This window comes from Odocoileus virginianus, chromosome 5 (genome assembly GCF_023699985.2).
Source record: "Odocoileus virginianus isolate 20LAN1187 ecotype Illinois chromosome 5, Ovbor_1.2, whole genome shotgun sequence".
NCBI lineage: Eukaryota > Metazoa > Chordata > Mammalia > Artiodactyla > Cervidae > Odocoileus > Odocoileus virginianus.
Window position 1 is genome coordinate 2,664,762 of NC_069678.1, and position 23,934 is coordinate 2,688,695.

At 40.3% G+C, this 23,934-nt stretch overlaps 1 protein-coding gene across 1 annotated transcript in view; it reads left to right on the forward strand.

Moving 5' to 3' along the window:
- TBX15 (T-box transcription factor 15) overlaps window positions 1-23,934 on the forward strand; it is a 120,645-nt gene that overhangs the window by 67,540 nt on the left and 29,171 nt on the right. The window contains exons 2-6 of the mRNA XM_020911339.2: window positions 3,686-3,899; window positions 8,937-9,038; window positions 10,709-10,880; window positions 11,982-12,149; window positions 23,320-23,384. Coding sequence (XP_020766998.1) covers window positions 3,686-3,899; window positions 8,937-9,038; window positions 10,709-10,880; window positions 11,982-12,149; window positions 23,320-23,384 — 721 coding nt within the window. The remainder of the gene's footprint in view (window positions 1-3,685; window positions 3,900-8,936; window positions 9,039-10,708; window positions 10,881-11,981; window positions 12,150-23,319; window positions 23,385-23,934) is intronic.

Here is a 23,934-nt window from a genome sequence, read left to right on the forward strand (position 1 = left end):
GTCTTTTTGATCATCTACAGTTTCTATATCAGGGCTTTCCTGATGGCTCAGAGGTTAAAGCTTCTGCCTGCAATGCAGGAGACCCGGTTCAATCACTGGGTCGGGAAAATCCCCTGGAGAAGGAAATGGCAACCCACTCCAGTATTCTTGCCTGGGAAATCCCATGGACAGAGGAGCCTAGTGACCTACAGTCTACGGGGTCCCAGAGAGTCGGACACAACTGAGTGACTTCACTCTTCACAGTTTCTATAATAATACATACATGTTCCTTTCTGAAGAAACAAATTATGTAAGCTATAATATTAATTTTGTTTCCAACCTATGGCAGTTAAACAATCAACAATAGAAAATTACATGCTACATTCATGTGATTGAAAATGTGGGCTGGTGCCTGCATTCTGTATGTAGAAGTTGTTTGGGCTTTATTTTGTGAGAGAGTGAGACTTCAGGAGCACAGAGTATTTCCAGGCAAAGAAATGTCTCTGAGAATCCTCTTCATGGGAAAATAGTGCCTCTGCCTCCACGTCTTGTCCATTTCTTTCTTAGTAACCATGGAATTTTCCAGCCCTCTTTGATCTCTTTCTTCCCTGAATTCCTATGTGACATACAGAAAAATATGTAATGGTATGGAGAACTGCATGGTAGTAGTTGTCTCTCTGATTATTTATGAACATTTCCAGTTTCTACTTGTTCTATAAAGAGATCCGTTGTGTACTTGAGTATTTTCCAGAATCTAGCACAGTGCTGGGCACATAATAAGCACTCAATAAACACATAATTAATCAACACTAACTAACTGGAAAATTTCTCAAGGTTTGGACTCTGTTTCAAATTATCTACCTTGTATAGGGTACCTTGTATAGGGCCACATGCTGATAGGTGCTTTTGATGGATTTGATTGAAACTATAAACAGAATACTCAATTCTTCAACTCCTATGATAATGTGAATTTGGATCCTTAGTTTTTTCCTCGTTTCATTATCTTGCCCAGACAGTTTATAATTTGATGCTTCTGCAATTTTTTTTTCAAGTCCCAACTTACCGAATTTTTCTTTCATAAATCATGGTTCTAGTGTTTTATCTAAAAAAAAAAAAAAAACCATTGAACAGCTAACAATCTATTAGAAATAGTCGCCCATTGAGTACTTAGAACTAAAGTTCCAATTAAGCAATTTGTATAATGATCTTTAAAAAAGGTTATCTCTTTTGACTTATTTACATATGTTTTGGACTTTTTCCTAAAGTTTTGAAGTAGAATTTTAAAAAATGATGCTTCTAATTGAGGTAGCCTGGGTTAATCCTGAAAGTTGCATTAAGAAGGATTCTTACATTCTTCAAACCACTAGAGGTAGATGAGATTATGAAAGTTTTCAGTTCAGTCCTTCTAATTTGTACTGTGAAGAAATAGGTCCAATGTGGCTAAATAATTTGCCCAAGGTTATTCATTAGTCCATTTAATGTTAGATTCTGAGTACCTGTTTTATTCCAGATGATGAAGGGAGTTAAGAGCAGAGACTTTTACTTCCTTACTCTACAATTCCAATCCCTACCTCAAGTTGGCTGCCTTTAGAAACGGATCACTTAGTGCTGCAGTATCTTTCCTTTCTTTCCTCCCTCCTAAACACATGCTAGAGAAATCATGTGTCGAAAATTTTTGCTGGGCCCTACTTAGGTTGTTTATTTCCAGCTGTTTCACAATCATAGCATGCTATGATAGGGAGATTCCATAGTACTTTGCTCCCAAAAGTAGGACAAGACTACTTTTTAAAAATCTTGCTTTGAGAAGATCTTGAAAAAGTCACAATTTTAGTGATAAGCCAGGAGCTCTGGGCATATCACAGAAACAAAATGGGATTTGGGAATCCACACCTCAGGGGGTTGGATTACTATGTTTGGAGAGTGCATGATGATGTCATGGCTCTGCTGAAAGGCAGACTGAATCAGGCTGGGATAGAGATTTGTCACTCAACCACAGCTTTCCCTTAGATGAATAGCTCCACTTTTCTGTACTTGGAAGAGACCAACATTAGCTTCTATTTAGTCCAAGGTATAAAATGATATGCTTGGACATGGAAAATCTGGCTATACAACTTTTTAATGTTTTTAATGAAGATGATGACTGGATCAGTGATTGTGGATAAACTAAAGATTATGGGCAGAGGCTTCCCTGTTGTTTAGGAGCTTGGTTCAGTTCTGCGGTGTGTTGAATGTCTTCAGCAGTGAGGGTGAGGAATTGGGGAGGATGGAGAAAAATGACACTTGGCTTCCTATGGGCTTTGCAAAGCTGTGGGAGATTCTTGCTAGAAATGCTTCCTGGACTTGAGAGAGGAACACGTTAGGAATTGGAAGGAAAGAAAATTAAAGGTGTCATGAGAGGCGTTTTTCACAGGCCTGGAAACCTGCTCCAGTTAGTGAGGATGGCCGCTAGATGGTCTGGCACTGTGTCCCAGCCTTCTTCCGTCATGTTAATGTCAAGGACTGGTGCCCAAGAGGTCCTGACTTTTGACAGCGTTGAAAAGCCAGTTGTCAGAGTAAGGCATTGTTGTTTTTTAACCTCTCTTTATATATTTAATTAGGGGGTAGAAATCAGAATCCTAGATGTTAAGGGTGAGTGGAAGAAATAGGTTCTTGGGCTTGGTTTGCAGTATCATTTGACATAAGGAGACTGTACTAGCTACTCCAAGTTTGGAAAATATTAGGAGATACAATTCTTCTAAAAGTAAATTCTGAAAACTTACAGACCTGACTCTAGCATTCTCTTTGGTCTGCATCCTCCTACTCCCCCACCCCCAACCCTGCCCCTTCTTTGAGAAAAGAAGAATCAGGAGGAAAGGACTGTCTGGCCCAGCATGCCCGCTTTTTATTTGGTTGTTCTCAATCCTACCTTCCTGTTTGGATCAGCCCTCCCCTCTGCCCATACTTCAGAAACCAATCAAGGTGTCTCCTAAACTTATTTATTCCCTTTGTTTTAACCGCCTTCTTGGGGTAACTTTTTCCATATGCTTACATCCTTGCCTCACAACAGACTTTTTTTTCCCTTTAAATCCAAAATGGCCCAATTGGGCTTTAGGGAAAGCCATTTACTCAACTAGACAACAAGGCATTTCTGAAGATCCCAAACAGCTTTTCATTACTTGTGATGACCAGGATATATAAATGGAGGGAAAGTTGCTGTGTTTAAAAGTAACTGACTGATGGACAGTGATGCTGTGTGGTATGGAATTAAAGAATACATTGCTGTTAGCATGGAATCTTTTCCCCCAAGTTGAAAAGTCTAATCTGGGTTTGCAGCTGGAGTCTGTGATGATGATTCTTTCTTAAAATTTGGCCTTTGTTTATTTTGTTACCCCAGTTTGGTTTTATTCCCTTCAACACGGTGACATTCATACTCTTTCTGTTGCCTATTGTGGACCAATTTTCTTCAGCTGTTGCTAGAACTTACTAAAATGCCAGATGTCATGTTGGAAACATGAAACCTGAAAGAAGATCATAAATCACAAAAACAAATCATAAAAAAAAAAAATACCCTGAGTACTGTGCTCTGGAGCTTCCCAGGTTTAAGCCTCCTTTTGTTACCCTTCTCCTCACCCCATCGTGCCCCCCACCCTGCCTCCATCTTTTTGAGGCCAGGGGCATGGGGGGAGTCAGCAGTTTCTCACCTAAGGCTCAATTATTTATTTTGCAGATTCCGAGCAGAGCACAGGTTCCGACTCCGAGGTGCTCACCGAGAGGACTTCCTGCTCCTTTGACACTCACGCTGACCTGGGCCCTGGTGCTGCGGGCCCCGTGCCTGCCGCCATGTCTTCCATGGAAGAGATTCAGGTGGAGCTACAATGTGCTGACCTCTGGAAGAGGTTCCATGACATTGGAACCGAGATGATTATCACCAAAGCAGGCAGGTAAGGACAGTTCTTTAATAGCCAGATTCAAGACCAGGAGAACAAACTTAGGAGCTGTTACATTTTTCTTTTTATTTATTTGTGGTAGGTGGCCTTGGTGAAGCCAAAGCCACTCCCATTCACTTTTCAGCATCTGGATATCTTGTTAAAATGCTTTTTTTGTGTTTATTGGATTTTGCTATTTTCCTCCAAGGATCACTCAAACCTAAATCACCTCTACCCTCACAAACATTTTCTGCTTGCAAATGTGTTCCAGCCAGTACTAGAGATCCATGGTACATAACAGTCAAACAATAGATCACTAAAGCTAGTGTTACTTTACCAACCAGTGTTTTCAAGAGAAAAAGCTTGCATCTTCTAAGGCATTTAAATCAGCCAGATATTTTTGTAAGAATTTTGTTTTTGGTTAAAGTTTGGGCTTGGTGCGTTTTTGGAACTCTGATGATTGATTCTTTGTGTCTTACTGTTGGCTTGAAATTATCACTTTAATGGGACCTGCTGGAAACTCTTTCAAAACGATTTAGGTAGGATAATAAAAGTTTTAAAAACACAGCATTTCTTTTTTTTTTGATTTGAGAATTTTATTTAATTTTTTTTCATTTATTTTTACTAGTTGGAGGCTAATTACTTTACAATATTGTAGTGGTTTTTGTCATACATTGACATTTCTTGAGATAAACACTTAATTAAGCTACTTTTTATTGGTATCTTTGCATATGTTCAGTTAGGTGTCTGTTTTATGCTGGATATTCAACATGTATTACATTTTTTAAATTTCACGGGAGTCCTTTGAGGGAGGATATGATAATCCCATATATAGAGGAGGATGCAAAAGCTGGAAGAGGTTAACTAACTTGACTAAGGCCACACAGGTAGTAAAGGACAGTTCAGAATTCTACGCAAATCTGTTTGGCTCCAAAACAATTGTCTTAAGTATTTATGTCTGTTCTGCCCTTTGAATTCAAATGAAAATAAATTTGTACTGAATATTTTAGTGTATAAGAATAGTTCATTGAAATTAAAGCAGCTATACTGGTTTCATATTTACAAAGTCAATCCACGTAGTCTCACATCACAGAGACCAAAGAGACTGACCTCACTGATCGCAAACTGTCTTTGTGAACCATGGACATTTAAAGCAAAAGCATGTTTTGACTGGGTCTAGTTCACTTGAATATGCATATAGAGAACCCTCTCAATAAGATGTTATGAAAAGATGATCTTAAAAAAAAAAAAAAAAAAGATGATCTTAAAGTGAAGCAGAAGTCTTATTCAGTTTCATACTCCACTGTAAACCCCCTTCCTTCTTTAAGTTTTAGTAGGGAATAAAATCATTAAAAAAACTTTATTTGGAGGAGCAATTTGAGTAATTGAAATACCTTTCAGAATTATTTTTTAAAAATTGAAGTATAGTTGGTTTACAATGTGTTAATTTCCGCTGTACAGCAAAGTGATTCAGTATATTCACACACCCACACCCACACACACACACACATATATATATACATTCTTTTAAATATTCTTTTCCGTTATGGTTTATCACAGGGTATTGAATATAGTTCTCTGTGCTATATAGTAAGACTTTGTTGTTTATTCAGAATTACTTTCAAAAGCCATCTTTTTTTGTTGCTTGAGTTTCAGTCTACATTTTGAGATATTATGACTTGGACAGAAACAGCAATTCAAGGAAGATATTTTTACTCTTTTTCTTAGTGTTTGTTAAGGGCCTTAGCTTGGTGAGAGGGGAAATACTACTTTTATTGTCTATCAGATTTTCCAGTTTTCTTTGGGGGGCAGTTACTTACAACTGTTAACATTATGTCTGTGTATTTGAATCACATTGGTTCCTGATATCATTCCCTGTTCCCTGCACATCAACGAATTCAGTTTATTCAAACACTTCCTTGACAACTCTCCTGTGATGTCATTTCATGATTTCTTCTGCAATGTTTTCTTTTCTGTATCTCTGCCTTCACAAATTCACTTTGGTACCTGAATATATGGACTTCCCAGGTGGCTCAGTGCTAAAGAACCTGCCTAAAGAACCCACCTGTCCTTACAGGAGATGTGGGTTTACTCCCTGGGTTGGGAAGATCCCCTGGAGAAGTAAATGGCAGCCCATTCCAGTATTCTTGCCTGGGAAATCCCATGGATAGAGGAGCCATGTAGCCATGGTGGGCTACAGTCCTCAGGGTCACAAAAGAGTCAGACATGACTCAGTGACTAAACAACAGCAGCCTGAATATATCCAGGCATTCTGAGCACAGACATACAGTTTGTTCTTTATTCATATCCCTTTGTTTAGGTTTAGAAACTATATTCATTGCTTCCGTGTTGGATTGCCTCAGCTAATAATGTTGCTATCAGTAACTCTGCTCAAGTAATTCTGGAACCACTCAGAAACAGGCAAAGAAGTCTTTCTCTTCTGTAAATTTTCTTCATTCCCTCCCCATCCCAGAAATTGATTCTTTCCTTTTCACTTCATTTTTCTTCCTATGTAGTGTCCTTTTCAGTTTTAATTTCAGTTTCTGTTTTATTAGTTATGTGTGCCTCTCTGGTCTTTTCCCCTCTCAGACCTTAGTCACCATCTACTTCTTTTCACATTCCAAGCTGTAAGCTTGTTGATTCAGAACTACTGTAGTCTACAGAACCCTCAATCTTTGAAAGAACCAACAGAACCTGCATGGTCAGCACCATGGACAGAGGTGTTTGTAGGGATTAATGGGTTTGGAAGTCAAAAAAATTGACTTAAATTTAGGCATAAAATGAAAACTAAACTCATCTCATTTTGTGAATGTGAAAGGTTAATTTTTTCTTGGCTGTTATGACGTTGCTTGCTATTCTGTGCTAAAATACTGACAAAAAGAAACAGCAACTTTGGTAAGATTTTAATGAGAGAATTCAAATATCAGCATAGAATTGAAAGCAAGAAGTCAGTGTAAGGATTTTTTAGTTCTTTTCCTTTGTTTTATAGATGGTGAATTTAAATGACTTATCAAGAGCCATACAGTTCATTCATTTTAGAACTTAAGTACTGGAAAAAGACAGGTAGCTTCTCCACTCAAGGTCATATAAATGTTTCAGACAAAACAGGTATTGAATTTAAAACCATCTGACCCTTTTTCTTGAAGTCATCAGGAAATAAATTCATCTCTTTCAGTGTAGTGTATCCCTCTGTTGCTGGCTGACAGAAACCACATTTTCTTATCTCAGGTAGTAAGAGAGAGGATTTTCCACCCCAAGAAAGATGTTCTCCAAACATTTATATAGACAGGGCAATCATAGGTCATGGTTATTAAGAATGGAATTAATGATCTATACATGTATATACCAAGGTTCCCAAATTTTTGGAAAGCGTTAATGTGAATCAAAGTGCCTCACCTACAGTGAATGATAGATTTAGTCATTATGAGCAGCGTATAATAAAATTTTGTTAGCTCACCATAATACTAAAATAGAAGACTTTCTAATTAAACTTTAAGAATAGAGAAAGAAAATCTAAAACTGGAATACCAATAGAAGCTTCTGAAAGTTATAAAGTGAAAAAGAAGAATTGGTAATACTGACATTATTCTTTGCAAATATTTAAGAAATAGCCACCATCTCTATTGAAGATCTGTGGTCACTCTTGTGCTTTAACCTCAAACAAGATTATGATGTCACCAACCTATAACCAGAGGACTTTTGTTTTCTGAGTAATTTTTGATGAGTAGTAGAGAGTGTGACTAGCACAGAAAGCCCCTCATGTAAACAACCGGTGCACATTTGTGAGATGACTGTCTGGGGTCAGGGTATGGTCTACGGCTGTGAAATGGAGCAAAGCCAATTAGGCCATCTGTGGATCAAGCCTGTGACCTTGACCTCATTAGCACCGCGCTCTGCCCAGTTCAACTAACTGGCCCCAGATGGCTAAACTTAATGCAGCATTTTGTGTACAAGTACCCTAGAGCACATTCAGGGCAATCCACATTTTTTAAAAAACTGAGCACTTTTTATGTCTGGCTCCTAAATGAATGACATGCAAAATAGCCTGATGTTTTTCTTCTTTCTTATGGTTAAAGAAGAATGGCAAATTTTATTTTAGTCTCCTTGAAACTCAATACCTCTTTGGGGCTGCTCCCTCTCCTCCTCTTCAATTATGAGGGTGGTTGTAAAGTGCCATATCCTGACCTCGCTTGCTTTGGCAAGTTTAACAAGCCATTGTGGTAGAAACAAGGTATTGCCCAGAGGCCACTAGAATTCATTTGGTATTTGCTTCTTATTCCACAGGGTCCTTCCTCTGACACACACGTTGACAGCCTGAGAACTTGCAGAAATTTTTCTACAGTTTTATGCGTTAAAAAAAAAATGTTGGTGGTCCTTTGTTTGAGAACTGGTAGCACCTTCCTTCTTTTCTTCTTTTCTTGAGATATTATTTTGAGAGTGGTCATTTTCAAGTAAACAGTCAAAAAGTATTTCATGATCACTGCAATTAACTGTGATAAGCTACTTGGGGAATAAAAATATAAGTTATTCAAGCGTATTAAGTATAAAAGTGTAAGTATATTTAAAGATATTTTAGGGAATTCCATGGCTGTCCAGTGGTTAGGACTCCATACTTCCACTGCAGGCAGCCCAATTCAATCCCTGTTTGAGGAACTAAGATCCTGCAAGCTGCATGGTGCAGCCAAAAAAAAGAGAAGAATGTTACAGTCTAATAGGGAATGTATATACATGCATTTTATCTATCTATCTCTTGTCTCTCCATCTATCTCACATTAAAGATTAATAATGTAAAGCATGGTATGGTATGAGATCTTTGAGTATATGAATAATCAGTTCAATTTAAGTTCAGAAGAGGTGTTATTTCAGCAGTGTAAATTCTCAGGATATTTGATACTGGTAATTTTCAAAGTGAAAAAAAAACAAGCCAACTTTGAGAATTAAAGGATATGGGATATTGATGTGCTTCCTATTAAGAAGAGACTCATCAAATGTTTACTCTTGCTACTTCTTCCCCTCTGATTGCTGAGCTTCCTGCCTTGTTTCCCATCACAGGAGGATGTTTCCTGCCATGAGAGTGAAAATCACTGGCCTAGATCCACACCAGCAGTACTACATAGCAATGGACATTGTACCTGTGGACAATAAAAGATACAGGTAATGATGACTGGCATGTGGAATTGTGGGCATCACCAGCACCCAGGATGTTCTGTAAGCTCATTAGATGACACATTTTAACAGTGCGCTGTACAATGTACTGGATGGGGAACAAGGATAGAGGATATGCCAATGGCCTGTGGCAGAACACCAGACAGGAAGTAGTCACTAGAGAGGCAGGGAATCAGAACCAGTAATGGTTTGGTCTGGATCCTCCTAACACTTCTATAAAGACTGGGATTATGTAGGGACTTCCCTGCCAGATCAGTGGTTCAGACTCTAAGCTTCCTCTCCAGGGGGTCATATCTGGTCAGGGAACTAAGATTCTGCATCCTGCATGGCACAGTCTAAAAAACAAAAAATAAACAATTTTTTTTTAAAGTGGGATTGTGTAGTGTATGCCAGGGTAGCAAAAATCAAATGGATCTTAAGTCTAAAACTAATTCAATTAGCATTGCAAGTGACTAACGTATTGAATGATTTGGTTAAGTGAGCTGAGATGATTTATTTGAAAACTGGTTAGAGAAGTGCATTAGTATAGTATATTCAATCATACACATGGTGGATTATCTGGTTATTGATGGAGAGGAAGAATGAGAGAATCAGGTAAGACCTCAAGAAGAATATCTATTTAGGGGAATTATTGGTAATTAATATGGATTATGAACAAGTTTGCTAAATAACTTTCCTTCAAAGCCATTAAAAGGCAACATAGTCTCCATGTGTCTCACACGCAGTTCTTGTTGGAAACCGGTTGTGGCTTAATTGATCTCCTGAGTTCTCAATCAAATCAGTGAGTCATGGCTCATTTTTGAGATATTTCAGAACTTGGCCCTAAGCCGATGAATTTGGAGGTTAGAGGTGAATAGAGAAGTTCATTACTTGTATGTTAGAGGGAGTGCTGGTTAAGAAAAAAGTGGTCTTGATGTTGGACTTAGCAGGGGAGATGCTTCTTTCTTTAAAAACATACTTCATTTCAGTGAAAATGGAGACCGCTATCTTAGTGCAGCCATTCCCAGAAACACCAAGACTTCCCAGTTAATTGTCTTTGATTAACCTAGTATCATTCCAGTGACTTTGTGGGAAAATAATGTGGATGTTCAAAACTAAGTTTTCATCAAAATGCTTCAAAATTCAGAGTCTTGGCTAGGAAATGGTTAACAAGTGAGAGGCTTGGAGGGTCTCTGCACATGGCTGTGTTTTATAGGACAATATGGAAGATGTTTTTAATAAGGGACCAAACCCTGAGCAAGTGGCCAATGGATTATATGGTTTGCATTTGAAAGGTGAAAGGTTGCAGTAAAATACCTTTTCCATAGCTAAACACGTGGGTTCAGGATGCCTGTGTGCACACAGGGGTGCAAGGCAAGGAGAGGAAGAAGAAAGAAAAGGAACTGTGAGAATGTTTTCCTTGTGAGAGCTGCAGCTTTGATCATTAACCACAACACTTTTCTGCCCTCCCCCACCCATCTTGTTTCCAATTTCCATCTCTATTTCATTTTCCCTGGTTATCCACCCTTCCCTTGCTCCTTTGTATTCTCTGTTTAATCCTCCCTCCTCCATTTTTTTCTCATTTGTGTCTCCTCCCTCCTGTCCCTAATTGTTTCCCGGGTCTCTGCTCCTCCCCTGCATCTGTCTCTGAATTCTCCTCTCTTCCCTCTCTGTCTCAGATATGTGTATCACAGCTCCAAGTGGATGGTGGCTGGCAACGCTGATTCCCCCGTGCCCCCAAGAGTTTATATCCACCCTGATTCTCTAGCTTCTGGAGATACTTGGATGAGACAGGTGGTCAGTTTTGACAAACTCAAGCTGACCAACAATGAATTGGATGATCAAGGACATGTGAGTCAAATAACCCCATCTCCTCTACCTTCCTCTTTCCCTGTTTTTGCTCTAGAACTGACTAGTCCCAGGCTGTTTCAAATGGGTAAAAAAGAATCTCTATGCTGTTTTGAGTCATTTTAAGTAATTATGCAAGCATAAAAGCTTTTTTTTTTCTTGTTAAATTACATTTATTACAAACTAACATTAAGCAATTGTCTATTATGTATTAGGTTGTGTTTATCAGACAGAGTTCTTGTGCTCTAGGAACTCACTGTCAAGTCAAGTCAAGACACTGTGTGTCAAGAAACACAGGACGAATTTCAAAATGCTGAGATAAATCACAACATTTAGAATAATTCCTATTATTCATATCATATAATTCATATTATCCTCCGAGGGCAATAAACTCAGAGAAACTGTTGTAGGGGCAGTTCTGGCTGATTGGTCAAGAAATTTATAAGTTTATGAGAGAAGACTAGGTCTTAAGGCTGGCCAGGTGTAATTGGTGTCCCTGGTTTAATTTTGGCAGTTAACACACTGAATTTTCACTGAAAGCCAGAATCTACACTGGATGCTATGGAAGAAGACTGCAGAAGCTAAAATCATGGCTCCTATCTTTAGGGAAATGGTAACTTTCTGAGGAGGAGAGAACACCCATATACCCTTTGCTCTCACATAACATGAGAGGATGTCCATAAAGTCCATAACAAAGGGCAAGTGATGACGTGTAAAATTTAAAGACAGATGAGCCCATGCTGAAGATGTGAAGCAGGAGGGAACAACAGTCACACAGCAGGGGTTCTGAGACCTTTTAGTGGAGTGGAGTGTACTGGTATCAGAACCAATTCACTCAGTATTTATCCAAATGAAGAAGACACAGTGCACTCATCACCTATGATTGAGACGCTCTGCTACAGGGTTCTGTGTGAGGTGATGCTCCGGTCACTTAGTCCTTCCAGCCATGGGCAAGTACACCGATTTCCAGTTCCCTGTACATCTCACCTCCAATCTGTGCTCTCCTATAATGCTTTTATCCTGCAATTTGTTTGCATAAGAGCTAGAAAAGGTGTAGGGACCTTAGAGGCAACCCTGGAGTAATGTTTCCCCTTCTCATTTCAGATCATTCTTCACTCTATGCACAAATACCAGCCTCGAGTTCACGTGATTCGCAAGGATTTCAGCAGTGACCTTTCCCCCACCAAGCCTGTCCCCGTTGGGGATGGAGTGAAGACATTCAACTTTCCTGAGACAGTGTTCACCACCGTCACAGCCTATCAGAACCAGCAGGTAAGAGGCTGCCTTTGAGAGTCACCTGCTGCAGCTGCCTTTAAAGGAGTTGATTCATGCTTTTGTAAGAACTGCTTAGTCCTTCTCCATGGCACTGAAATGCTGGGGTGAGAGCCACTGGGCTGGTGGTGCACAGACAGCGCTGGTGATGACAAGGCGATAATGCCTGGGAGCAGCTGTCAGAGTCTAGATTTAGATCAGAGACGAGATCTTTGACCAAGAGGACCAAACCTAAGTCATTTTCAGGTCTCTCTGTACTTGTACCCATGTTTCATGATCTCTACTACATCCTGGCAAATGTTCCCCATCACTTGAAATTCCTGAGGTTTGATTCATTCTTTCCCTTTTATCCTCTCCGTGGAGCCCTCCATCAGGCTACATCAAAGTCATCAAGCCTCTCAGGCTCTGTCAGACTCACCACTCCCATTTATACTTTCAGACGAAGTTGGCATGTGCTCACCAGCCACACCCTAAGATCTGTATGATTTGATGTCAGTAATGTATTCATTCTGTTAATATTTATTGAGAACTTATAATATTCTAAGCTTAGCCAATTAAGGCTCATTTCTTAATCTCATTTCTCCCTAAGCAAAGAAGAGTTCAAGTTGAGTGAAAGACACATAAATACATAATGATAATACAGTGGAATAACAGAGATGTGGACAGGGTGTTTTTTTGTTTTGCTTTGGTTTGTTTTTGTTTTGTTTTGTTTTGTTTGGTGTGGGAAATGAGGGAAGTTTTCCTGGAAGAACTGAAGGTTTTTCTGTTGTTCAGACACACATAGGAATTAGCCAATTGGTGGGGGAGAGGAAGGGAGAGGCCAAGTCTAGGATTACTGTGGACATTTCTAAAAAACATTCTTTTTTTTTTTTTTTTTTGAAGAGAATAACTTGATGGATTTACAAGTTGTCTCACTTTATGCAGTTTTCTAAGAGTTGCATATGAATCTCATTTTGTAAGTTAGATTGTATTTCACATTTTGGTAAATTATCTAATGAATAGGATCCTACAGTGAATTCTTTTCCAAAGCAAAGATTTTTTTGCTTGTTAATTTTACTTGAAACTCTGCACACTTTTATTTTGGGCCTCCTTGGAACAAAATGGACTTATACTCTAGAACTCAATGCCTTTTATATTGGGCACTGTGCTCTAACAAAGAAAGAAACATTTATTTATTGAGGGCTCACTGTGTGCCAGGCAGGGGAAGGTGTGTCACACAATCTTCAGTTCATATAGAAACTTTTTCTACCTTTGATAGTACATCCTGGTAAGATTCCCTGGCTACTTTTTAGCTTAGGGGAATTTGATATACAACAATGCCTTAGTCATACAAAGGTTAAGTGCTATATGATTGTTGCACTTTCTCAGCAGCTGTAAAGTGTTCCCAACTTCAGACTTTCCTTTTAGATGCTGCATTTGATCTCAAGTAGAAGAGCTGTAGTTTGCGATGGGCGCTATTTAAAATTGCTTAAACTCTCTCAAACCCCTCAGATAGTAAAATTGCAGAGACCATGGAGGGTTCTTACAAAAAACTTTAATAATCAAGATTTTTTAAGCTCTGATACAAGATAGAGCAGCAGTATCAACATGACTTTTGGAGCAGTTGGGACTTTGGGATTAATTGTATTACAGAAGAGGGGAAATATAAGTTCTTTGAATAATTGAACTTTTTCCACGACTACACCAGCCACCATTTTAATCATTACTTCTCATGCAGGTGGAGAGATGTGGCAATAAATGTGGCTCTAGAATGTAGCTTGTAGAGCAAAGTAGAACACTGTTGAATGACCATCCCACTACCTCACTGAGATCCATTCTAGAGGCCAGAAGAGTCAGTACTGTAACCCAAGCTAAAGCTAAAACTCTACAACTCACTGCGACAATGAAAGAAGACCAAGCATGAGCCTGAAATCTCTTTCAGTTTCTTTGCATTTCATAGACAATGTTCCAGCATCTGAGTACATTCTACTCATATAAATATTTTGCCTATATCTGGACTTGAAAAAGAAAGTGAAATTTGCTCAGTCATGTCTGACTCTTTGTGACCCCATGGCCTGTAGCCTGCCTCGCTCCTCTGTCCATGGAACTCTCCAGGTCAGAATACTGGAATGGGTAGCCATTCCCTTCTCTAGGGGATTTCCCCAACCCAGGACTCAAACCTGAGTGTCCTGTATTGTAGGCAGATTCTTTACCAACTGAGGCATCAGGGAAGCACACGTATGGGCTTGAGTAGAGGCAGTGGTAGTTTGGTGGGGGTATCATGGGATTTGGTAGTAGACATATCTTTTCGGTTTCTACCTTTTTATTGGCAAATTGTGTGACCTTGAGCAAGGCCACACAATTTGTGTTTTCCTCTCATCTTGTGTTTCCTGGCCTGGAAGTGTCCTGACCTCACCAGGACTAGATGAGGGGACATCGTTGTCACTGACATAAACCTGGCATCTAATTAAGAGTAGTCAGCCTACATTGCTAAATGCCTGGGTCTGCACAGGCATGAAAGATAATGGGGAATAGAGGTAATTTTAAAGAATAAATTTCTTATTAAGGAGAAGGAGGATTCTTGGGGACTGGAGGAGGTACGTGGTCTCTTGAAGGAATTATATTCAATAGGTAACTACTTTGATCTCTCTGTTCTCCTGTCACGTTGGTGAATTCATGATGTGCTGACATTCAAAATAGATGAGTCATACTCAATTCCACCCATTTTAAAATCCAGATAACAGCTTTTGCCTGTTTAACAAGCCTCCATTCCCTGGATAAATCAATAAGCATGATTGTTTAACATTCCCTTTGGCTGTGTAGATATGATTTAATATAACACAGTGCCTTCTAATACAGCAAACTAACGTTGGGTCTCTCCCCCAGGAATCTAGAGGTCTGCATCCTGTAAGGCAGATCTGTTAGGTACCAATAATTTTCAAACTTGTCATGAAGATGCTGGGTAGCATAAACTTTTCTCTTTTGTGAGCTGCATTCAGTGATTACTGTGTTTTTATTTCCTCAGTCTTCTAGATTGAGAACAAATAATATCTTAAAGCAAAGTTGTTTACTTCATTTTTTTTTTTAAGGGAATGGTTAAGGAGGGCTATGAGTAAGGAAAGAGGAAAGAGTCAGGGATAGATTCTCATTGTTCTCGGGGACTTGTCTGGAGGAGCACATGGCAGGAAGGATAGTAGAAGGAATGGAATTAAAGTGAACTGTACTGTTGTCCAGCCTTCCTAGGGAAAAGCAGTGCATTGTTCCACATACAGCAAAGGGCTAGAGACCTGGAGACCTGGATTTTAGTCCTAAATTCTCCACTAGCTTCCTATGTCACTTTAAGCAAGTTGTTTTGTCTTTGGGGGCTTCAATGTATTATTAAAATGTCATTTATTTTAAGAAATAGTGATGACAGGAAGAGATAGTGGGGAGCTGTTAATTCTCTTCATTTGATAGAATAAAAAATTGCAATATCAATATTGATTCTTCACATGGTGGAAGGGGAGGATTTAGAATTAACCTGTGACATTTTGAAGCCCCGAAACCACTAATTAGGAGGAAGGACCCTTCCATCTCCATGGTGGTGGTGGTTTAGTCACTAAGTAATATCTGACTCCTGCAACCCCATGGACTGTAACCTGCCAGACTCCTCTGTCCATGGGATTACTCAGGCAAGAATACTGGAGTGGGTTGCCATTTTCTCCTCCAGGGGATCTTCCCAGCCCAGGGATTGAACCTATGTCTCCTGCATTGCAGGCAGATTCTTTACCAACTGTGCCACCAGGGATGCCCTGAAACTGAAACCACTAATTAGAAGGAAAGACTCTTCCATCTCCATAATTCTAAGCTATTTATAGTCCATGGAGCACTGACTACATGCTTGGAACATGACTGAATGGATAATTAGCCAACATACCTCTACTACCAGGTTCCTGATGTATCTGTGATTCTGCTTCTTTGCATATAATTAGGAGTGGCATGTGAAGAAAGAGTTTCTATTTTCATGAAATAATTGATGCTTTTCTTGCCCATTCTTTCTACTCATCCTTGCTGACTGACACATAGACTCCCAGGACTGCTAACATACTGAAGTTATTATTGCTATTATTTGCTCTTGGAGTGCCAACTTGGCAGGCCCATGGCAGAGAGGAAAGTACACGATGCCCAGACTCTCATTGAGGAGGACAAGGTGGTAGAAGTGGGAATAAAGATGATTCTACCCTTAATGCTTTTTCTTGGAAGAAGCTGATGCCAATATATGTCCTCATGGAATTAACAGGAAATCTCCATTGCAGAGTCTTTGTCCTCTCTAAGGGAAAAAGACCTTGATTTTTTTTTTTCTCCAAATAAGAAACTAGATTTCAAAATGGCACAGCCCTCTCTTCCTCAGGTAATACAGTCTTATTTCTTGATGAGAATTGGCTACATGAGCTGTATGGGAAGTCTGAAACCACAGCCAGGCCAGGTTTGTGTAAGCAAATCCAATAGGATTTCTGAGCTACTCATTATACCCTGAACTACTGAGCCAGTTTTGCCTTAATTTGAAATCAAATTAGTATAGAATTTTTGTTCATATTGGATTAAAATTTTTTTATACTGATGGAATACTTTTCAAGCAATCTGGTAAAAAATTAAGAATAAGCATATGTTAATGAGGGAAGTCCCTTTGAGCCTTGGTCTGGTGAAATTATACTGAGAATATTCAGATTTTCTTTGTAGGTTGTGTTCTTTATGTCTGCACTGTGCATGGTGAGGTATACCTGATTTATTAACTGCATCTATGTTACTAGGCAAAACAGTGAGGGAAAATGATTAAAATGAATAGTGGCAAGCCATAACCACCCCCTTATGTGCCATTGTCTTCAATAACTCAGACTACACAAATCAGTATAAGGTTATGGAAAGAAAATCAGTGAAGAAAAATGCTTCCATAACCTCTGTATTTTCCACATTGCCTCATTATCATTGGACCAAATTTGAACACAACTGCTGTAGAATAGCTTTAGTTACAATGGAAGTTTCTAATAGACCTTGTTCTGACGGGAAAGGCATTTAAGATTTTTGTCTGTAATCCCTATAGTGAAAGCAAATAGGATTGGCGGAGTTGTTTGGTCTATATTCTCTAAGGTTTATTATGGCTTTGAGACTGGTGATTTCTGTTTCACCAATGAGTGAAATTCATTCACTCCCTCACTCTATGCATTCATTGAACACAAATAGCATGTCATCTTAGCTGGCTGTGGCTGTATGCATGCTCAGTCATGTCTGACTCTTTGCGACTCTGGACTGTAGCCCACCGGGCTCCTCTGTCCATGGGATTATCCAGGCAAGAATACTGGAGTGGGTTGCCATTTCCTCCTCCAGGGGATCTTCCCAACCAGGGATTGAACCCACATCTATATTTACATATATCTATCTATAATATATAGATATGTATTTTCCTCCCAAATCTCTATGGATGCTGTTGTAAATAGTAAAATGTATCTTTAATATTGTTGAAAATAAATTTCACTTTATTTAATTGTAACATGCATATTATAATGTTAGGCTAAGTACAAATTTTGACTTACCACTACAACAGATGGGAGATAAACTAGCTATGAGAAAAAATATAAGAGAATTTATCAATTCTTCAATGTCCCTTTTAAATAATTGATTTATGTTAAAAAAAACAAATAAATTATATATAATTTGGAAAAAATAAAGAGAGTGTAGTTAAGAGAGTGGCAGAAGTACCCTATTTTGGAGGGGTAATCAAGGAAGACCTCTCTCAGGAGGTTAACATTTGGATTGAGACTTAGGGTGAGGAGTCAGTTATATGAAGAGTAGAAAAGAGAACATTTTAGTCTGGGGGTAGAATGGGTTTCCTTGGTGGCTCAGATGGTAAAGAATCTGCCCGCAATGAGGGAGACCCAGGTTCAATTCCTGGTTTGGGAAGATCCCCTGGAGAAGGGAGTGGCAATCCACTCCAGTATTCTTGCCTGGAGAATCCCATGGACAGAGGAGCCTGGTGGGCTACAGTCCACGGGGTCACAAAGAGTTGGACACGACTGGAATGACTAAACACAGACAGCACAGAATGCATGTGAGGGGTCTGAGTGGGAAAGAGTTGGACACATTCCAACTCTGAGAGCAGCTCAGTTTGCCTGGAGCCTGTGAACCAGAGTTAGGGGAGGGTGGGTGGGGATGGAGAGGCAGGCAGGAGCCAGGGCATGCTGACCCTGCAAGGCCAGGCAGAGCTTGGATTGAATTCTGAGTCCAGTGGTAAGCACTGAAGGAGTGACATGGTCTGGCTGTATGTTAACAAAGATCACTTTGGTTGCTGAGTGAAGAGAAGAGATTGGACAGGGACATAAGAGACGTAGGTTCAATCCCTGGGCCAGGAAGATTCCTTGGAGGAGGGCATGGCAACCCACTCCAGTACTTTTGCCTAGGGAATTCCCATGGACAGAGGAGCCTAGTGGGCTACAGTCCCTAGGGTTGCAAAGAGTCAGACATGACTGAGGTGACTTAGCACACAAGGGTGGAAGAGGAGAGATTAGTTTGAAGGGTATTTAGAGTAGTCTAGTCAAAAGACAGCAGTGACCTGGTCTAACTAAGATGGGGAGGCAGAGGTTGACCATCCTATTTGATCATAGTAAATAAATAACATTAAGGGTTGATAATGAAGTATTCAAACGAGCCTCCCCTGCTATTCCAGATGTACAGTGCATGGGCAGGGATGGGTGCAATGGGGTTTATGAGTCCTAATTGTGGTTTCTTGGGGGCCCCTGCGCTGTTCTCTGGTCCTCACTGGCTTCTGCTAGGGTGTGGCCTGGGGCCAGGTCTAGGCTGGTCCTTGGGTTCCTTGTGTTGATATGCTCCATCAACAGGAGACCGTTGAACTTGTGCTTTGGTGTTCCTGCGTCCAGTCAGACGCCCTGGGCGTCCCTGGATAGCTCGGCTCCACCTCAGGTTTCATCCAGGTCCTCTGGCTCTTGTCTGGATGGCAGCACCTCTGTGTCACGGTCACCGTGCCTTCTCCTCTGAGCCCCTGACCCTCTGTAGAGGGCCGTAGAAGGCTCGGGAGCCCTAACGCAGGCCTCTTCCTGCTGCATCCGTGCTAGTGCAGCCTCCCCGTGTGTGTGGTGAGCTGTCAGTGCGCCTCGGAGTCTCCCCAGGCCTGCCCCTGGATTTTAGTTTGAGCGGAGCACACAAGCGTGTGTAAGCCTAACTGCTTGCCTTTCTTCTGTCTGTCACCTCTCTTCTCATGTCCCACTGGAGTAGAAAGGGAGGATTTTTTTACTTCTTTTTCTACCTGATGAAAATTCATCTCATGTCACATCTTTCCTTCTGTAGGACAGCAAGCTGTCATTTGCATCCCTTTCTATACTGAATCTGGAGGAGGAAATGGCAACTTAACTCCAGTGTTCTTGCCTGGAGAATCCCATGAACAGAGAAGCCTGGTGGGCTATGGTCCATAGGGTCGCACAGAGTCAGACATAACAGAGTCTGACACAACTGAAGTGACTTAGCATCCACTATACTGAATCCACCAGGTGGCTCTTGATATGGGAACTATGGGATTATTGATGTTGTGAATACGTTGATTTACTCCTCCAAAATACTGTCCATGTTACCCTTGATATTTGTGTGTGTGTGAGTGCTCAGTTGTGTCTGAATTTTTGTGACCCCGTCAAGCTCCTTTGTCCATGGGATTCTCCAGGCAAGAATACTGGAGTGGGTTGCAATTTCTTCCCCCAGGGGATCTTCCTGACCCAGGGATAGAACCCACATCTCCTGAGTTGGCAGGCAGATTCTTTACCTCTGAACCACCTGGGAAACTCACCCTTGATATTTGTAGGCATAGCCAAAGTTGTTGGCATAAACATTAATCGGGGTCATAATTTGGTGTGGATAGCTAGTATTGCTTTCTTCTGCCTACAGGGTAACTAAATGTCTGCAGGATAGTAAAGGCTTTTCATGATGTGACCTGAGGTCAGCCTCTGTTTTCTCTCTCACACTTTTCTTCTTGTACCTTGTGCTCTGGTCACATCGGACTCTTCACTGTTTCTTAAAAATGTTTCATTCTGGAACTTCTCTGGTGGTCTGCTGGTTGAGAATCTGCCTTCCAATGCAGGGGATGTAGGTTCGGTTCCCAGTTGAGGAACTATGATCCCACATGCCACAGAGCAACTAAGTCTATGTGCAAGAACTGGAAAGTCCACACAGTGCAACCAAGATCCCACATGATGCAACTGAGACCAATGCAGCCAAAACAAAAGCTTCATTCTTTCCCACTTCAATTCTGTGACTTACATAAGAGCTTTCTTCTTAAATGCATCCCTTGTTCCTTTCTCCCCCTTTTGCAGATTTCATTAAAATCCTATGTATCCTTCCCAGCTTGGCTTACATGCTTCCTCTAAGGTGAAACCTGGGAGCCCTTCAGCTAGCTTGGAGCAATTATTACTTCCTCTAAGCTCTTATGGCACTTTGCCTTTATTCAAAACCTTATAACTTTTTGTTTTATGTTGTAATTATTAATATATATATATGTATCTTCTTTTTTCTCCTTGATTATAAGCTTTACTGGGGAAGGCACAGATGATTCACAGTACTGATTGTCCACCACTCTGTGATTGCAACCTGTCACATAGCTTTGCACACAAATGTAACACAATGTGTATGCTCACTCATGTCTGATTCTTTGCAACCCCATGGACTGTAACCCATCAGACTCCTGATGGGATTTCCCAGGCAATAACACTGGAGTGGGTTGCCATTTCCTTCTCCAGGGAATCTTCCTGACCCAGGGATCAAACCTGTGTCTCTTGCATCTCCTGCATTGGCAGGCAGATTCTTTACCAGTGCACCACCTGGGAAACCCTTCATAATAAATGAATAATGAGTAGCACCATCACCCTCTTCATAAAACTCTGTAAATCCCACATTAAAAACTTTGAAAGAAGTAGAAAAGTGTTGTGTTTCCTAATATTTGGTGGCATTTGTCTATTAAATCTCCCTGCAGACCCCTTGGCCTGAGATACAGGGAATTGTGAGAAACAGGTTTTCAACCGTTTCTCCCAGGCCCATGAAATAGAACGTCATTATATTTACAGGGGTCTGTGCCCCCAAAACACAGCAGCGCAATCATATATCACAAGCCGCTATCATAAATGAGTCAGACAGGATAAGCCAACTTGAAAGAGAAAATAAAATATTATAACTCCAACTTGAAAAGAAAATATGGTGTGTGGTTTATTGCTATGGATTATGGAGGAAGAAAGAACTGATTTTAAGGCAAAAACAGAAAAGCAGTGACAGTCTTTAAAGTCAATACAGTATTCACAGGGCAGACACTAAACTTTAGAAAGCCGAAGCTTCAGGCTCCTGCTCTGGTCTATAAAATAGATGTAAAATTGCTTTTGCTTCATTATTAGTGCTACGTTATTAGTGTACCACTCTGAAGCAAAGAATGTTTAAGGGGAAAAAAATAAACTTTGGTACTTTCAAGTCAGAGTCTCTTTGACAAAATTTCACATTGTATTTTAAAGACCTTCAGACTGTGGCTTTAGGAAATTCTGTGGTGACGAAGGGAGACAGAAAAGGGACCTGGAAAGATTTGCAATGTAAGAAACACTGTTAGTTGTCCTAGTGATAAGTTCTGCTGTGATCAGAAATGGGAAGATGTCCTTACGTCTGTTCCCTATGTCTTCATCTCCATTCCTTCCCTGTAGATGGGCTCATCAGTACTGTTTTTCTAGATTCCGTATACATATGCATTACTATATGGTATTTGTATTTCTCTTTCTGACTTACTTCATTCTGTATAACAGACTCTAGGTTTATCCACCTCAGTTCAACTGACTCAAATGCATTCTTTGACCACCTGGAGGGGTGGGATGGGAGGGGGACAGGAGGCTCAAGAGGGGGGCGATGTATATATGACTATGACTGATTCGTGTTGTTGTAAAGCTGAAACCAACACAACATTGTAAAGAAATTATCCTCCAATTAAAAAATAAATGAATGAATTTGAAAATTCATTTAAAAAAATAAATGAATTTTTAAAAGGTTAAAAAAAAAGAAATGGGAAGATGATCTTAAAAATGAAATTTCCTTATTCCTAGAATTCCCATTGAGGATGACTTTCCTCCTTTCCTGAGCTCCCTAGGTCCCACCTCTAAGTCTCTGTTGTTTGAATGTAATGAGTCATTAACATCCAGTTCAGACAGAAGATATCAAAATGCCTCCCACGACAAAGGTTAAAGGCAAAAAAACAGGCGCACAGATGGAATTTGTTGGTCAGGCTTGTTCTGGTCTGAAGGCAATAGGGTAATATATACCAAAGCAGAATGGAAGGGGACGAAGATAGGATGAAGTTGAGGGGGATCTTGTGCTGAGTGGTGGTTGAACCACATGACTTCTAAAGACCCATCCAACTTGGCTTACAGTTGCTTGCACTGGATTTGCTCAGCCTTATGAAGCAGCTTCTTTGTTTCTTTTGATTAACTTATGGGACTTAAGAAACTGGGTGAGATGCCCTGCATCCTGCCCCATCCCGTCCCCCATTTCTAGATTTTTCTTTGGGTGCAGCCTTGACAAAAGTCTAGCTACTTTTTTGTGTTGTCTACAAGATCATTTTATGTCATTTCAGATGAGCAATACACAAAGGCAGAAAAGGCACAGCTTAAGTGAAATGGGAAATGCAGGCAATTATTTGGTTCTGTCAGGCTGAGGCAGGTTGTCTGGTGGTCTAATTGCACCTGATTGGATTGACTGAATTCATTCATTCATTCTTCACTCACTTGCTCACTCATTCATTTACTCATTCATTCAACAAGTACTTTTCAGGTACTTCCTGTGTGTCTTTTATCTGACCATTGTCCGGTTTTCCATTTGGGTACCTTTGTTTGTCTGGGCACATGATTTATCACCATTTGGGGGCAAGGAAGGTGAGCAGAAGAGAGTTTACAGAGTCACATACTGGGAAGACGTTGGTTTTTAGGAAGAAGTGGGTCAGGTGGGTCAGACATCTGTGTGCCAGGCCCAAGTCCTATGTCAACTTCAATCTAAATCTCAAACTAAAAGGAAGTTAAATAAAAATAACAGCTGTTGTTCACTGGGTGATTTTTGTTAAGTTTCTAGGAGCAACCGAAAAAGAAATCAGTTAATATAAATACAGTTCATCCTTTTTTTTGTTTGTTTCCAGATCACCAGATTAAAAATTGACCGAAACCCTTTTGCTAAAGGATTCAGAGATTCTGGAAGAAACAGGTGAGCAAATTGGACAAGACTCACTGACCTTCCTTTTCTATGTGGCATTATTTTCCCCACGCCCCATTAGTGGTTCTGGCTCCTGCTTTTTGGAGAACATTTGCATGCTAGACTGACGCAGGCCAAGAGATATGGGTGGTTGTTCAGGAATAAAAAAGCTGCCTCCCAAAGGTTGAATTATTCAGTTCTTTGTAATTTGTGCTCATGCTCAGTCATATCCGCCTGTGACCCCACAGACTGTAGCCTGCCAGGCTCCTCTGTCCATGAGATTCTCCAGGCAAGAATACTAGAGTGAGCTGCCATGCTCTCCTCCAGGGGATCTTCCCCATCCAGGAATTGAACTCCTGTCTCTTGCGTCTCCTGCATCAACAGGTAGCTGGCTTCTTTGCCACTAGTGCAACCTGGGAAGCCCAGTTAGTGGACTAGCCCAAGGAAAATACCTTCCTGTTAATGACTCTTTAAAATAAGACAAAAGTCTTTGTTTTCAAAATGTAGCCAATGAAGAATGCTTTCTATTCTATGCCCAATGGCCAAGTCAAGAACGTGCTTA